Below are 17,991 nucleotides of genomic sequence, written 5' to 3'. Positions count from 1 at the left end.
ATTTTGACCCTGGCAACCTTTACTATGCCAACCTTATGAACCTGTCGGCCTTCTGCATGTCGATATTTTGGAGGTAGAACCATTGACTGTCTATCTAATATTCCACACCCAAGCACGCTTAGGAGAAAATGCAGCTTTTGGCTGCAAGTAGCATTCACCAACAATCCTGCAGAAATTTGGGGCGTCCCAGGACCACATTTTCTGTAAGGTATGAAGGGGAAGGATTTCTGCTGCGCACACCATACTTCCTGCCAGCAGCCTGCTGCAGAAAGCCACGGAGAGCCACTCTAAACATAAGACGGAAAACTAGGCGCGCATAAAAAATAATATAAAATAGATTTTCTTTTCACGTGTAATAAATTATTACAGAAACCCTTTGCTTTAACAAAACTATTAGCATCAGTTTACGTAACATCAGACGCCTGGCTCTAGATCCTGCAGCAAGCATTGGAGAACTGAGCACAACACGAGGGCCTAAAGGGTTAATGTAGTAGAGGTATGGGGCATCTTCCATGGAGATAACGAGGAATGAGGACACCATGCTGGAGAAATAATTGCTTCTCACACACATACAAATCAATGGAGAGAGGGCCTTGGATGAACAAGCGTGGGGAATCTGATTCTTAAGCACAGAGAAACCGCATCTTCAATTGCAAATAGATATCGACTGCGTTACCACCGAAATGCCGAGATCAGATACAGTAATTTCTCTGGAGATGGTTCTGATTAGGCCGAGACACCACCCGTCCTCCATTCTGCCCGCAGGGTGGTTTAATACAGTTCTAGCTTGTTGATATAGCATGCAGTATATGGATCCTATATAACCTAAGGGGGATGCGCAGGAAAGAAAACAGATCAGGCTATAACGGGAACAGTTAGACCACCCAGACTGCCAGAGCCGACGCAGAGAGGTGATCTAACGTACACGAACGGATTACGCTCTCCCAGGAGCAGAGCCTCATAATCCCGAATAGAATCTAACTCAGGTGCTCTGCAGGAAATGCTGAAATTGGCTCCTGCGGATACATTTCACTTAAAGTATTAGATGTAAGAGTACAACCAGCAGAGAGTTCTGGGACCAGCTGTAATCAAGGCAAGGCTGAGAGATTTGCAATTACAAGCGCTCACTTTGGAGCAGTGACCTCCTCTAGGTTTTCTAATTAAACAAGACAATTAAAACGACATCTCCACAAGGCTGCGTGTAATGCAGAGCACGGTGTAATACAAAAATGCAGGTAACAGTTCAAAACCTTGGTCAGTGGCGCACACATAGCAGGAATCTTAAGGCCCATACACACTGGGCAATTTTGACATGAAAGCAGCTCAGTTTTACCGGTTCAGCTCAAAAGCAACCCAGTGTGTATGGCCCGACTATGATCGATGATGCGCGCTCCTGAATCACCACCGCCCGGTGCCGCTCATCTGCTGGTATTACCAGAGAATGTCTTGTTTCCACTCAGAAACTCTGGCTTGCAGCCAAACTGCCGCTTCATTGTGTTTACAATACTTACGCATTTTCAATTTGCTAGTACCCGTTGCGCATGCGCAATGCATATGGTGTGCATGCGCAGTCACTACTCGCTCGATTTGTGAATTCTCAAATTAGTGATCCATGATTTTAATGAAAGCTAACAGGAAAGCAGTGACAATGTTTTTGAAAAACACCTTTTTTTTCACGGCCGAGGCACTATACAGCTATTAAAAAGCAAAGATGAAAGGCGGTGGGATGGGTATAGGTTTTTATATCCACTGTCAAAAAATCAACCACTGTTCGTTGACAGTCAACAGTCAAAAGCTTGACATTGACAAAGGGTCGACATGGGAAAACATAAGTTTTTCTCATTTTTTTTCTATGTCTACACAGTTCAACATGGACACTGTATAAGTGTGCCACTGCGCTAACCATGCTTCCAAGATGGTGCCGCACTGCACTCTTTGCCCACTGGGATGGTAAAGTATGAACAAGTTTTCTTTTTTTTTTTTAAATCAGGAAAAACTAATGTTCACCTGTTGACCATGTCGGCCTAATGCATGTTGAATTATTGACTGTTGACCAATAGTGGTTGACCTTTTGACTGTCAACCTAATGACCCCAAACTGGTGGGATATGGAGACAGGGAGCTCTGGTTGAGTCTGGCAACAAGAAGTCCTATAAAATCATTCCAATGATAGAGTTATTGATAGTCACAAACAGTTTAGCAGAAGGGAGGAATAAGTGTGGAGGAATAAATCCTTTCTGCATAAAGCCATAACGCTCCACTTCCCAAATCGCCGAGAGACACAATGATTGCGCAGCTGTGGGCAATTATGAATGCTAAGACAGGACAGTGGAACATTCTGGCACTTAAACCCAGTTATCTGGAAGTGGGAGTCCAGCATTAGTCAGCATGTGATTACTTCTATAAAGTGGAACGTCAAGATCAGACAGTAATTCTCCAGCAGGCCGCACAGAACGTATTTCTACATCTACTGCCTTTCCGTAGATTGTGACTTTATAACGTGGACAGTGAACATGGTGCAGCAACAATGTAGCCTGTAAGGTGCATGTATTGTGCTTCATCTGCAACTTTGTACTGAAGGTGACCTGTGGTATCTGCACCAAACATCAACAGCCGATCCTTTAAACCAGGAGTGGGGAACCTCCGGCCCGTGGGCCGTAAACGGCTACCGTAGCCAGTGGTCTGCCCACCTGCTTGCTCGGGAGACTAGGAAGGGGGAGTTCTCGCAAGCTGGAGACGTGGGCAGGAGCGAGTTATCGCAAGAGGCGTTCTGCAGAAGCCGCCGTCTCTCTTCACTCTTCATTCAGCGGCAGCCGGGACGTGGGACGGGGGAAGCACGGGACTTTTTAAGGTGCTAATTTTTACATGGCCCCCAAAATATTTTATCCATTTTGAAATGGCTCTTGTTAAAAAAAAAAAAAAAGGTTCCCCACCCCTACTTTAAGCCCTATTAGTTACGAGGTGGTTCCTCTATGGCTCAAACTTGTTTTTCCAGCACACGTCCCAGATGTTCCTATTGCATTGACACTGGGAACTCAACTGTGAACTCTTCGTCATGTTCCTCAAACCATTCTTGAACTGGTTTTGAAGTGTGGAAGGGTGCACTACCCAGCTAAGAGGCCACTGCCATCACCCATTGCCATGATGAAGTGCAAAGTAAAGATAGTGGGTATGTGGCAAAGTAACAAACACATGTATGCCAGGAGCCACAGTTTTCTAGCAGAACATTGCCCAGGGCATTACACTGGCGATGCCCTGACCCAGACATCTAGACAAAAGCATTTGGCCCATGTCAGAGTCTCCCTGATCCTTAGGATTACCAGTTCTTTCTGCTTCCAACAAACACATCAACTTCAAGAATGTAGTTCACTTCCTGCATAAATAACCCACCCCTTGCTAGGAGCTACATTAACAATTAAACAATGTTTATCACTTCACCTGTTAGTTGCAAGATAAGAATGTTTAAAAAAAAAACACTGTGCCATGGCACACTAGTGTGCCTTGAGCTGTTCTCAAGTGTGCCCCCAGATCCAGAGATGCCCAAACCAGTTTACAGCCACCACCATATCAACTTCTTTTCATGTAAAGGGCCAATGTATTTTATTTTTGTTACCTGTGGGGACCAGTGTGATTGTTTTTTATATGGGGGGAATAGGTTTGGGTACTTATGTATTATCTGGACTCCCATGTTAAATGCACCCCATTTTTTCATACCCCTACTATCCAACTACGCATGGAGTTGATTTTATATAGTGTGGCGAGTGCAGCGAGCCACCAATCCCGAAGCGTGGTGAGCGCAGCGAGCCCCGCGAGGGGACGCGGTCTCATAACAAAAACGGGAGTCCAGATATTACATAAGTACCTAGGTTTGTTTTTTTCCTGTGGAGGCCAATGTGTTTTGCCCTGTGGGGATCTCATGGTGTGCCTTGGCAATTTTAAAATCTTATTTAGTGTGCCGCAAGCTTGAAAATCATTGGTGTATATGGTTTCTTTTTTTTTAATAAAAAAATAAATTGCAAAAGTGAATGAAGAGAAATCGAAATCAAATCAAAAATTGGTGTGACCGCCCTTTGCATCAGCTCTTCTAAGCGCGCTTGTTTGAGGAAACTCGGCACAGAGGTGTTCCAAACATCTTGGAGAACTAACCACAGATCTTCTGTGGAAGAAGCATGGTAAAATCCTTTAGTCTCTCCATATAATCCCAGTCAGACATGATGATGCTGAGATTACAGGAGTCCATATCATCACTTTCAGGACACTTTTCCGTTCTTGACGCTGAAGATAGTTCTTAATGACTTTGGCTGTACGTTGGTGGTCGTTGTCCTACTACAGAAGCCTCCCTGATGGTATTGCATGATAGATAAGTACTTGTCTGTATTTCTTAGCATTGAGGGCTCTCCAGCCCTTCAGCAAACAAACTGCCTTCTGTTACAGGAAAGGATCTCATATTTTGACTCACATTTTTCTGCTCCCCAGTTTTCAAGCATGGCGGAATCACTTGGACTTGTTTTCACATAATGGTTTGGCCACAAATCTTCTATGAAGACCACTTCTAGCCAGATGTCTCCATAGAGTATTCCATTGGTTCCTAACAATTCTGATCTGATGGCAATACTGGACATCTTCTGATTTTGAAGGGAAGTAAGACTGATGTGTCTTTCATCACTAAGCTATCTTGGCTGACCACTGTGTCTACAGATTCCTAATGTTAGCAGCTTCTTTTAACTTATTCAAGAGAGCCTGAACAGCAAAAATTGAAACCCAAGACTTCACTTTGTAGCAGTCTGGCTGTTGCTCAATCATTTTTAAGCCTCCTACACAGTTGTTTCTGTTTCAGGTAATGACTATGTTTTAACCTACATATGAAAATGATGATCATTATCACCTGTTTGGTATGATTGGTTAATCATACACCGGACTATAATCCATGACACCTAGAAGAACCGATGTTGTTTTGAGGGGGGGTTTAATTGATTAAAATAAGTTAAACCTCTATATTTTAAAGCATTTTTAAGCTACACTAGTGCGATCTGGTCACTTTTCGTCTGATTATGAAGCATCAGGTCTGATTCTGATGCACAGTCCTGTGAACATCGGATCTGAGATTGCAAGGGCTGCACCAAGGATTTCTCAGATGCCACAGCCATTGCTGAGTTTGCATGCAATATATCATATGCAAAAGGGGCGCATAAGATATATCATATGCGAATCTGCCGCCCGAGAAGGTCCCGGGTGTGGTTAAAGGGGGACCGTGTGCGACTTCTCCACTTTGAGAAGTCGGTGGAAGTGTACAGGGTTCTTTAATCTGCAGCATTTTTTCTTCACCTAACTAAAGCCTTTGTACAGTACTGTCTATATATCAGAAATATATATTAAGTGGCATGTAATAGAAGACTGGATGTAAACCAGAGTGATTGATTATTTAATGCGACTTTAATGTGTTTCTGCAGGAAACTGGAGGCTAATTTCACAAAATTAATGCCAGAGAAATCTTTTTTCAATTTGCATATGAAACCCAGAATTACATGTCAGACCTATACCACTAAGCTTCACACTGTAATCAATCACCTCTATATAATATTACCGGTCTGATCTATACCACTAAGCTGCACACGGTAATCACCTCTATAGAATATTAACGGTCTGATCTATAGCACTAAGTCACACACCATAATCACCTATACATAATACAAGCGGTCTGATCTATACCACTAAGCCATACACCATAATCAATAATAACCTCTATATAGTATTAAGGGTCTGATCTATACCACTAAGCTGCACACTATAATCACCTATACATAATATAAGAGGTGTGATCTATACCACTAAGCATCACACCATAATCACCTCTATATAATATTAGCGTCCTGATCTATACCACTAAGCCCCACGGTAATCACCTCTACATAATATATTAGCGTCCTGATCTATACCACTCAGCTTCACACAGTAATCAATTACCTCTATATAACACACTTGCTCCTGAGGAAGCCGGACAGCAAACATCCGGGGAAACGCGTTGAGCTGCATTATTTCTTCATATCCATCTGCCCAAGTGATGCCCTTTCTCCCACAGACGTCCATCATCTCCACTTTCTTCTATTGGATTACAAAAACTCGCATGGGACTTCAGCTTAGTTCCTAAAAGATCCACATATAAAAGGAGAAGACGCCAAATAGGGAGTAATACCCCCATCCCCTCACAGGGAATTATATCAACCGGGACTGCAACATCACTTATATTGCTGCTGTCATCCACACCAGCCAACCACAGATGGTAATATCAACTCTCAATTTTCATTCCACATTAGTGGAGCTCCGCATATATCAGTCAAGCATCTTGTGCTCTCTCTTTTTAACAATTATACATTGTTTTTATTATAATTTTTGTTATTTCATGTTTTTATATGTATAATTAAATTTGTAATAATTTTGAGATACCGTCTGGTCTTCATAATTATTCAGCCAGCGCTGGCACATTTCTTCTTTTTTACCTCATTGTTTTTGGGTCTGACAACCCAGTGCCAGCAGCTGTTGATAGCGCACCACTCACCCCCCATATACCTCTATATAATACTCATGGTCTAATCTATAGCACTAATCCACACACCGTAATCAGTCACCTCTATATAATATCAGGGGTCTGATCTATACCACTAAGCCACACACCATAATCACCTCTATATAATATTAGCAGTCAGATCTACACCACTAAGCATCACACCGTAATCAGTCACCTCTATATAATATCAGGGGTCTGATCTATACAACTAAGCCACACACCATAATCACCTCTATATAATAGTCGTGGTCTGATCTACACCACTAAGCATCACACCGTAATCACCTCTATATAATACTCGTTGTCTGATCTATACCACACTAAGCCACACACCGTAATAAATCACCTCTATATAATACTCGTGGTCTGATCTATACCACACTAAGCCACACACCGTAATAAATCACCTCTATATAATACTCGTGGTCTGATCTATACCACACTAAGCCACACACCGTAATAAATCACCTCTATATAATACTCGTGGTCTGATCTATACCACACTAAGCCACACACCGTAATAAAGCACCTCTATATAATACTCGTGGTCTGATCTATACTACTAAGCATCACACTGTGATTACCGGTACCTCAATATAATATTAGTGGTCTGAGCTATACCACCAAGCATCACACCGTAATCACCTCTATATAATATCAGGGGTCTGATCTATACCACTAAGCCATACACCGTAATCACCTCTATATAATACTCGTGGTCTGATCTACACCACTAAGCATCACACCGTAATCACCTCTATATAATATCAGGGGTCTGATCTATACCACTAAGCCACACACCGTAATCACTTCTACATAATACTCGTGGTCTGATCTATACCACTAAGCCACACACCGTAATCACCTCTATATAATACTCGTGGTCTGAGCTATACCACTATGCCACACACCGTAATCACCTCTATATAATACTCGTGGTCTGATCTACACCACTAAGCATCACACCGTAATCACCTCTATATAATATCAGGGGTCGGAGCTATACCACTAAGCCATACACCGTAATCACCTCTATATAATACTCGTGGTCTGATCTATACCACTAAGCCACACACCGTAATCACCTCTATATAATACTCGTGGTCTGAGCTCTACCACTAAGCATCACACCGTAATCACCTCTATATAATACTCGTCTGATCTATACCACTAAGCCGCACACTGTAATTACCTCAATAGAATATTAGTGGTCTGAGCTATACCACCAAGCATCACACTGTAATCACCTGTATATAATATTAGGGGTCTGATTTATACTATTAAGCCACATACTACAATCACCTCTATATAATATTACGTCAGATCTATACCACCCAGTCAACCCCCCCCCCCCCCAAATACCTCTGTACAATACATTATGTACCTCAATAGCTGTCATGTTATTTGCAGTAATATTATGGAAGTAAAATTACCTATAATAAGCAATAAGTATAGGAACTACATGTGGACAACAATAGTAATTGGTGACATTGTTGCTTTTCTAAACCTGCCGTGCATGGGTGTAACAGATCAGGACGGCATTCCCAATTCTGGCATACCTACCCAGGCTTGCCAGCACAGATACAAAGTACACATTTCTATTGATGCTCTATGTTCCCTTTAACCATGTAGAAAAACATTTTATTCCAGCGTTTTGCTAAGTCCCGCTAGCAGGGAATGAATTTCAATTAGCATTCATGCAGAACGTGGACGTGCGGCGGGCTTAGCCGGCAAATTAAGAAATATCTGCATTGTCCATAAGGAGTGGAACTTCTAAGAACAAGAGAAAATAGCTGCACGCAGTAAGAAATAATTTCTCGCTGCCCAAAATCCTGTCGTAACATTTCCTAAATGTTCTCCTAGCTGCGCGCTGGCTCCTGCGTCGGCTAAGCCAAGTCTCCGCTCTATTTCAGATGTGAAGCAAACAGTGGGAATCTGAGATGAAAAACACAGCTGGTGCTTTCATCAGACTTTCTAACTAGAACCAAAGCCTGGCTGTTTCCTGCAGACCGCAAGGACGCAACACTTTGTTTGCACAATGACTGTATGCGCTGTGTATTCATCCTCCCTCTAAAGTCGGACTAAAACACGGGCCTTAGAAACGCGCACTGCGCAAGCTGTTATTTGTGTTGTTCGGATTACAAACTCCCGCCTCGGCCGCTGTGGATTTCTGGAAGGAAAATGAGTTTCAGGGAGCTTTGGGAAAAAAAATTGTGTGTGGGTTTTTCTTTACGCTTCCTGCAGGAGTCCACCAGCGGCCAAGCGGCGTGTTGCGGATACCGATTTTCTACTTCCCAAACAGTAACGGAAATTTGTTTGACTTATTCACAGGCGAACATCGGACTGCGAACCCTACATCTTTCTTGGAGAATAGTGGGAAGCAACAGGCATAACAAACAGTGACGGCTTTATTATATTCCGCAAATTGTCTGTGACATTTTCATGAAATAATTACAGAGTACACACAAATGAGCTGGCAGAACCCATTCCGCAGTGCCAGCCAAGAGGCGAGGATAAATAATTACAGCTCTTGAAGGAATATTGGAAGAATGATTTCAGACGGGCAGAAAGTTTTAGATTATTCGAAAATAAATTGTTGAAGTATAAAATCCACAGGGGAAAACGTTAAATCTGGAGTGTGTTAAATGTGTTAAGGTAGGACACTCTCCATTAACCTTGTACAATAGGATATTGATATAGGACTAAGCCACTGACCACTGTTTTCCAGGGGAGCTGGGAGGAGAACCATCTTTTCTGTGGTTTAGTATTCAGTAATGCAATGGCAATATACTGTATATTGCCATTGCTACAATACTACAATCTCATCTACAAAAGACCAGTACCTATAAAATCCTGGGTAGTTTGTCTGAAAGGAGTATAACTGAGCACATGATATAGACCCAATTTCCTCTGCAAGAGGCCAGAACCCACTAATAAGCACAGGGGAATGGAGGCAGCAGGAAGCCAAAGACTGAAAGTTATATAGTGGAATGAGCAAGGTCCTCAGCAGTACAGAGTCCTGTAATACTGAAGAAAGAAGATTACAGCTACATTTTGAGATCATGTCCTAAAACTACAGAAAGTATTCAGCATTATAAATTACAATTTCTAACAATAACATAGTAATCCTGCATTAAAATCTGTACCTCATTGAATTATACCATACGTAACAGAAAAAAAAGCTCAGCCAAGTACCGCTAAGAGTCCTTCTGACGAAAAACCTGGAACACATCTGTTCAAATGTAATCCTTCACCATAATGTTAAAGATTTACTGTTCCCAAAACCAGATGTGTCGTACAAAACAACCTGCGCAAATATGTTGTCATTTAATAATATGTAGTTCCTTATCTCTTATCATAAAAAAAAAAAAGATTACAAGTAGAATTCTAGGGAGGAGCGACCAGTCAGTTATTGACTATGAAAGGCTACGATTACTATAGAAAATTATATATATTACCATTATTCTACATCATCTGTAAATGGCAATAAAATATTTGCTTATTCAATAGTCCAGGACTATTTTTCAGTTCTACTTATTGCAACAGGGCTGCTCCCTTCCTCAGTCCTCCTCCTTATACATACTGGAGCTGCTCCCCCTTCCTCAGTCCTCCTCCTTATACATACTGGAGCTGCTCCCTTCCTCAGTCCTCCTCCTTATACATACTGGAGCTGCTCCCTTCCTCAGTCCTCCTCCTTATACATACTGGAGCTGCTCCCTTCCTCAGTCCTCCTCCTTATACATACTGGAGCTGCTCCCTTTCTCAGTCCTCCTCCTTATACATACTGGAGCTGCCCCCTTTCTCAGTCCTCCTCCATATATTTGAGCTCCTCCCTTCCATTGTAGCTTATATTGGAGCTACACCCTTCCTCAGTCCTCCTCCTTATATAAGAGCTGCTCCCTCCCTCAGTTCTCCTTATTTTGGAGCTGCACCATTCCTCAGTCCTCATGCTTATATTGGAGCTGCTCCCTTCCTCAGTCCCCCTCCTTATATTGGAGCTGCTCCCTTCCTCAGTCCTCCTCCTTATATTGGAGCTGCTCCCTTCCTCAGTCCTCCTCCTTATATTGGAGCAGCTCCCTTCCTCAGTCCCTCTCCTTATGTTGGAGCAGCTCCCTTCCTCAGTCCCCCTCCTTATATTGGAGCAGCACCCTTCCTCAGTCCTCCTCCTTATATTGGAGCAGCACCCTTCCTCAATACTCCTTATATTGGAGCTGCACCCTTCCTCAATCCTCCTCCTTCTATAGGAGCTGCACCCTTCCTCAATCCTCCTCCTTCTATAGGAGCTGCACCCTTCGTCAATCCGCCTTCTATAGGAGCTGCATCCTTCCTCAATCCTCCTCCTTCTATAGGAGCTGCACCCTTCCTCAGTTCTCATCATTAATTTGGAGCTGCTCTCTTCCTCCTCCTCAATCCCCAATAAAATGAATCTCTGCTTTGCCCCGTGACAGCCAGTCAGCGCACTTCCTTTTCTCTTTAGATTAGTCACATCAGTGACAAGAATACAAACTGTCTCTTCCAGTTTAAACGTTGTAAACAATTCAACCACATAAGTGAACGGATTGAAATCCAGCGTATCAACACAAACCTCCAGAGAATAATGAAACCATTAAATGTAGAATGGGACAGGATGGCGGGCAAGGAATGTTCTCTTCCAAAACAATAAACATTATTTAAACAACCTAAAAATAGGAGTATAGCTTAAGGGTAATGGCCATCCACCCGTGGGGATTCTGCAGTGCAGCCATTTAATGCTTTAGGGGTTGTACACATAGGAGCATTAATGTAGAACGTATAAAAACACAGTTACAGGGATAGTGTTAGTTTCCAGGATACATCTGACTTATCACTTTTATTTAATCCATTAAAAACAGAAGGTGTAAAAAAAAAAAAAAAAACCCTTCTTGTTCAGGATTTAACATTAAAATCAGCATTCAGAATGTACAAGAGAACAAGATGACCTTAAAGACCTTCTGAGCCACAGCGCTACACCGGCACAGAACTAGGAGCCAATGCTACTAAACCACATCGAAAGCTCCTCATTACATTGTAGTTTTATCCTATAGGAAGCCACTCCCTGCCGTATGGTGCAGCCCAGTCCAGCTTCTACAGACTGCAGTCCAATGCAGCCAGGGGATTGCGCATGCATAGAGGCACCGTGGAAATTGCACATCACGGTCCCAGTACTTTCCAGGTCACGGCCTGGGGGCAATCTTCTCTCCTGACACAGTGGTAACATCAGTCCCTCTGCCAGATGCAAGTAGCCGCAATGACTGTGTATCCCTGTGTGGTTTCTCTACATTATTATACATGTTTGGTTGTGGACAATATTGTGATGCTATTAGGTAATTATCAGCAATGCCTGTGATGTTATCCCAAAGTGGTGTGTGATGAGTAAGTATGGGATATAATAGAAAAGTTTGTAGCCTGTAGATGGGTTTTCTGTCAGAACTCTCTGCAAGTGACATCACTGACACTGGTGGGAGGAGTCAGACCAACTCTCATTACTTTGCAAAATGATGACATCAGAGTCATATTTCATGAACAAGTAATATAACTAAACTCCCAAGAGTGCAAACCTTAGTTAGTACACTGCCTAAGACAGTTCCCCTGCTGATTAATATAGCCCTACCTGCTAGATACAACAGCTCTGAATAGTGTGGAGGCTTTAGCAACCTCTTTCCTCCATAATCCCCTGTGTCCCTGGCTTGCAGAACCCCACTGTAAAGGCCCAATACACTCCGCAGCAAGTTTTGCGGAGTTCCCTCGCACTAGCGTTCAATTTTGGGCAGGACTATAAAAGCAATACAGAGCTGTTGGGAAAAACGATTGGGTGGCTCTTGGAAGATGTCTCGCGCACAAAATTTAGTGAGCACCAAAAAATCTCTACCCTTTATTTTAAGATTAAGGTTTTCAAGATTGTGTAAAACAAATAAAAAAATAAATTACAAAAAAACCATCTGTTCCATAATAAAAGACAATGAAAACGAAACCAGAACAAACATAAAAAAAAACATAAGCAAACAGAATTGATGGACTTCAGCTCTGCCCAGTAACACATCCCCAGGCGGCTCTCCCTGGAGAAGCGGCTGCCCCAGGCTATGTACAATCCTGTACGCCAGTATGGAAACCATTAAAAAAAAATAGTAGTTTATTTTGACCAATGGCTCGGTTATTAAAGAACAGTACTGTAATAATGACATCAAAACATGGTTCACTGATGTACATACCTTCCTGTTGTATTCCGCAGAACAACAAGGGCGTCTGGGTAACCATCTATGTTGTAATCCCCAATATGAAGCGTGATCGGCAATGATAGGACAACAGGAGGGGTAGGGACTATAAAACCCCAAAGTGTGTTTCCATTGGTAAAGTTCTGCAACACCGGGACCCACTGTAAGGCAGAACACAAGGATACTGTGTTAAACCTATTGGAACACTTACAATAAGCTTTGCCTGACTCGGCATGTATGAATACAGACAGGTGACCGTTACAAGCACAATAGCTACTGTGATTCATTGGAACAGGACTCTGTAACAGAAAAGGTACTTAAGGAAATGTTACTTTTATCTGCCGCACAATACAGACAAAAGGCATCTTTATTCTACAGTTGTTGCATTGTCTGGAAGCCGCTGACAATATACTGTGGCTCTCGGCGGAGGTTAGCGTAACAGGTTTGCTGCAAAGAACACGCACTCTATTATTTGTTGTGTTTGACTTGAGTCGAGCGGAGGACAAAGATGAGGTGAGTTTTAGCGAAGGGCAATTGGATCATATCGCAAAACCATCACTGTGAAATGGTCGTAACTGCAGGACTAAGACGCCCACTTGGCGCGACTGCATGTGCAAGGACTGATACGCCCACTTAGTACGAACGCATGTGCAAGGACTGCGACGCACACTTAGCGCAAATGTAAGTGTAAGGACTGAGACGCCCACTTGGCATGAATGCATGTGCAAGGACTGAGACAAACGATTTATCTTGTATCAACTAAATAGTCACTATTCTTCTATAGGCAGAACATAGACGATGTCATACTGGTTACTAAGAGTTAGTAAATGTTTGCAAGTTATACGAAGTTCGTTTCAACCTTTCTGATACCATCGGTTATTGACTGGTTCCGAATATGTAGCACAGTGTTCAAACACCCTGCAGTTGCTTTTTTCATGCCTGGGGTATCTCGCTCTGCTTTTCTGCTTCTAGCACACTCCGGAAAGTAGCTCAGCACTGCGATACAGATCAGAAGGTTCTAGGAGCACCAGAGCACAGATCGACACTCTAGGCAGGAAAAGGGAACTGCAAGGGCTCTGGCAGGTGTAGGGTGCTAGAATGAACACTATTGCAAGCTGCTTATCTCGGCAGATAGACTACCCCTTGCTAATTACAGCAGTCACGAATTAGAGAAATTAAAACAAATATCATTTTTTTTCTTTCTACTGTGGCTAAGATCTTAAAACGGTCCTGCATTACTTACATTACCCATATGGATAACAATACAAGTATGTCTGGTGATACAGTAATGACAGGACAGACACACAACCTGGTTATGTAACACAATGTACAGTATTCAGTAACAGAGGAATTGTGTACAATAAGACATCTAGAAGTGAAAATCTCACTTTAGCCTTTAGTGCTCCTCTTATTGTACATCAATGGTGCAAGGAAACATATCTGTAATAAACATTGTGTGCATCATATAACAATCGCATAAACCAATCTGTTCTACTTAATGGTTACAACTGGATGTTCAAGGTTGGTGGCACTTCGGAACCTGAAGACATCAGAATGGTACAATATTAGGCCTCCACCCTAATGAGTGGTACAGGGTAGGCTCGGGAATATACTATCAGAGAATGTAGTGCTTCTCCCACTGACTGTTTTCTTCTTATGTTAACAGCTGCTGCCCTCCAGATGTGCTGGTTTGTCCCTGGGATGTGATCTGGATGCTCTCCATCAGGCAGTCGAGGTAAGGACACTTAACATGAACTCATGAATTTTGATTTTGTTTACTTATAGCCCATATAGGCCGCATCTCACTTTACAGATAAACAAATGGTAATAATAGTAACTTAGCCCCCTATATGGGTAATCTGGCTGGGTGGTATTAACAACTGTCACTTTGATAGGGTGTTATCAATACACCGCCCAGGTAGGCATACCTTAGATATGCAGTATACCATATACCCTTAGCAACACATCTTATTATGCAATGATATAGTAAAGCAGTGATTAGCACTGTTGCCTCAGTGGCTACCTCTGGGGTGCTGTAGTAAAGCAGTGACTAGCAGTGTTGCCTCAGTGGCTACCTCTGGGGTGCTGTAGTAAAGCAGTGACTAGCAGTGTTGCCTCAGTGGCTACCTCTCAGGTGCTTAAGTAAAGCAGTGATTAAAAGTGCTGCCTCATAGCTCCAGTGACTACCAGTCAGATGCTATAGTAGAGCAGTGATTAGCACTGTTGCCTCAGAGCCTCAGTGGCTGCCTCTGGGGTGTTGTAGTAGAGCAGTAACTAGCAGTGCTGCCTCAAAGCCCCAGTGGCTACATCTCAGGTGCTATAGTAGAGCAGTGATTAGTACTGTTGCCTCAGCCTCAGTGGCTGCCTCTGGTGTGTTGTAGTAGAGCAGTAACTAGCAGTGCTGCCTCAAAGCCCCAGTGGCTACATCTCAGGTGCTATAGTTGAGCAGTAACTAGCAGTGCTGCCTCAAAGCCCCAGTGGCTACATATCAGGTGCTATAGTAGAGCAGTGATTAGCAGTGCTGTCTCACAGAGCTCAGAGCTTCCATGTAGGAGCTACAGTTTCCTCCAATACTCCATAAACGTAACTGGCTGTGTCTTAAGCAGGGTTGCCTACCTGACCCTCTCCTTCAGGGAGAAAATGTTCTGCTCCTGGACTTCCCTGGTAATGTATGATTGCCATCACCTGTGCTGAAACACATTTCTTATCAATTACCTGCTTCCCCACAGGTGATGGCAATCATACATTACCAGGGAAGGCCAGGAACAGAGCATTTTCTCCCTGAAGGAGAGGGTCAGGTAGGCAACCATGGTCTTAAGTGACCCTTGTGTTTTCCTAGGTAACACCTGCACAGGTACTGAATGCCTAAATAAACAGCTCAGATTTTACAGCCCCGACGAATAAACCAGCACAGTATAAAAGAGAATAATGATAACACTTACTAAAGACACATTAATATAAATAGCTGTATTGGATCCTATCACAAACTGCATCCGCTTTAAGATTTACAAGGTATATTTTAGGCAAACTCTCTTTATCAGCCGACACGGTTGAGCAAGTAAAAATCATACAGCGCTTAAGTCTAAATTTATACAGCAGAAAATTCCTGTTTGACCTATTTTATCCTATCTTTACGTTATATTCCTAATGCAGCAAATACATATAATGAGGCCAGCCTCGCTCTGAAGCGCCTAGCTCTCGCCACGGATACCCCAGCCTGGATGACAGGGTGAAAATAACAGCACAAAATAAAACTTACCCATGTTCCTCTGGAACAGGACCTGAAAAGCTAATGAAATTAAGCAGAATCCTAATTGGTAGCATATTTAAATAATCACTTACTGACTCCTGGCCAAGGAGAAGAAATCATTGCTACACTAATTGAATACTTAAAGTAATGAATATAAAATTATAAAAAGTGATTCTGCAAATGCATTTATTTTAAGTAACATGCCGCGACAAAGCCAATATGGAATTATAAATGTTTCAGCTCCTTAGAATCAGCACATTCTTCCTGTTTCCACTGCACAGCGGCTAATTATGAGGTATTGGGTACGTACAATAATAGGGACTTTCTTTAATATATATGATTAAATCATCAGAGGTAGCCTTTCGAAGGTGAAAGCAAGATTGAAAATAATATGACACAAGTATAAACACGGGAACGCTTATTTTGAAGCTGGAGTCATCGTATTGGAGGGGTAGGGGAGACTATGAGGATGCTGTGAGATTTGGGGAGGCCCGATTTATAAAGTGGTCTCACTGTACACTGGGATAATAACTCTGTGGATCTGTGTACAGTCCACACTGCTATCTGTGGTCAGTGTAACACAGGTAAACAGCCGCAGGGGAATCTTTTCCACAGCACAACTGGAAAGCTATGTAGACAATTGGAGCTTGTCAGTACTCTCACCTCCGTGGAGCCATGTTTCAGCAGGTAAATGACACTTTTCAGGCAGTTGTCATCTAAACAGACTGGTAACAAGTGATCCTGCCGTCCATCTCCATCTGAAATACAGAAATAATTAGCTGTAAATGCACAGGGCTGGGGAACTCTCCTGTGGTAACACAGTCAGTGTGGGGTGGGGAACGCTCCTGTTATACCATCAAGACCAGGGGGTTTGGGGGGGGGGGGGGGGGGCAGTTTCCTGTTTAATCGCCAAGACAAGGGGGCACTTTCCTGCTGTAATATAGTAGCTGGGGGGAGGGGCACTTTCCTACTATACTACAGTAATCGGTGGGGGGAACTTGTCTGCTGTACCACAGTGACCTTGCACTTTCCTGTTGTACCACCAAGATAGGGGGGCACAGTCACTTCCCTGCTGTACCATGATGACCAGTGTGGACACACACTTTCCCTGCTGTACCATGTTGACTGGTGAAAGGGGGGGGGGGGGGGGGGGCGGCACTTTGGAAATGCAAATGGCACATTACCAATAAGAACACATTTCCCTTGTAGATATTAAGAGAAATGAAATATACAACACAGCTATTTCTATGTTATATAGTTCCTGCAGACTGACCGGGTAAACATTGTGCGTGGAGGATACGACAGACAGTAAAGCCAAAGAACACAACTCTACTGACTGCAAGCGAGGGGATGTGTTCTCCAACTGGGGGGCACTTTCCTGTTGCACCACGGTGACCCGAGGGTACTTTTCTGTTGTACCACGCACGGTGACTGGGGGGGGGGGGGATACTTTCCTGTGTTGTACCACGGTGACCGGGACACACACACACACTTTCCTGTTGTACCACAGTGACCAGGTGGCACTTTCAAAATGCAAATGGTTGTCGCGAGATGATTAGTCTCGAGGTCTGCGAGATGATTAGAAATCAGTGCTCACATACGGCCGTGACGACGATGATGAAAAGAAGCTGGTAACGTCAGCCAATTTCAGCAGCTGAATACACCAGTAATGATACTACGTCATCCTCAGCAGCACAATGTGATTCTCACACCAATTACCTATTGAGAAATTCTAGCAATGAGGCTCGTGTGGTGAAATGTGGAGCGTACAGTAACATCGGACCTGTAGTATTGTCGTTGCTAGAACAGATAACATATTGTGCGAGTTTGCGGGTGAGACACAATGTCACACCACGGAAGTACTGTATGATCAGAAGCCCCTAACACAAATACACTGTAGTGATACAACAACATACAAGATTAATATATACAGAATATCTCCAAATT

The 17,991-nt window shown here is 43.0% G+C and overlaps 1 protein-coding gene across 1 annotated transcript in view; it reads right to left on the bottom strand.

The window, feature by feature from the left end:
• Nucleotides 1–17,991, bottom strand: part of ITFG1 (integrin alpha FG-GAP repeat containing 1) — a 159,760-nt gene that overhangs the window by 77,461 nt on the left and 64,308 nt on the right. The window contains exons 9-10 of the mRNA XM_083164991.1: nt 16,708–16,802; nt 12,792–12,955 (exon numbers count right to left, since the gene is read on the bottom strand). Of these exons, the coding sequence (XP_083021117.1) occupies nt 12,792–12,955; nt 16,708–16,802 (259 nt within the window). The remainder of the gene's footprint in view (nt 1–12,791; nt 12,956–16,707; nt 16,803–17,991) is intronic.

This window comes from Crinia signifera, chromosome 11 (assembly GCF_055691185.1).
Source record: "Crinia signifera chromosome 11, ASM5569118v1, whole genome shotgun sequence".
Classification (NCBI taxonomy): domain Eukaryota; kingdom Metazoa; phylum Chordata; class Amphibia; order Anura; family Myobatrachidae; genus Crinia; species Crinia signifera.
Note: the sequence above shows the minus strand (reverse complement) of the source record. Positions and strands in the feature narration are given on the sequence as shown.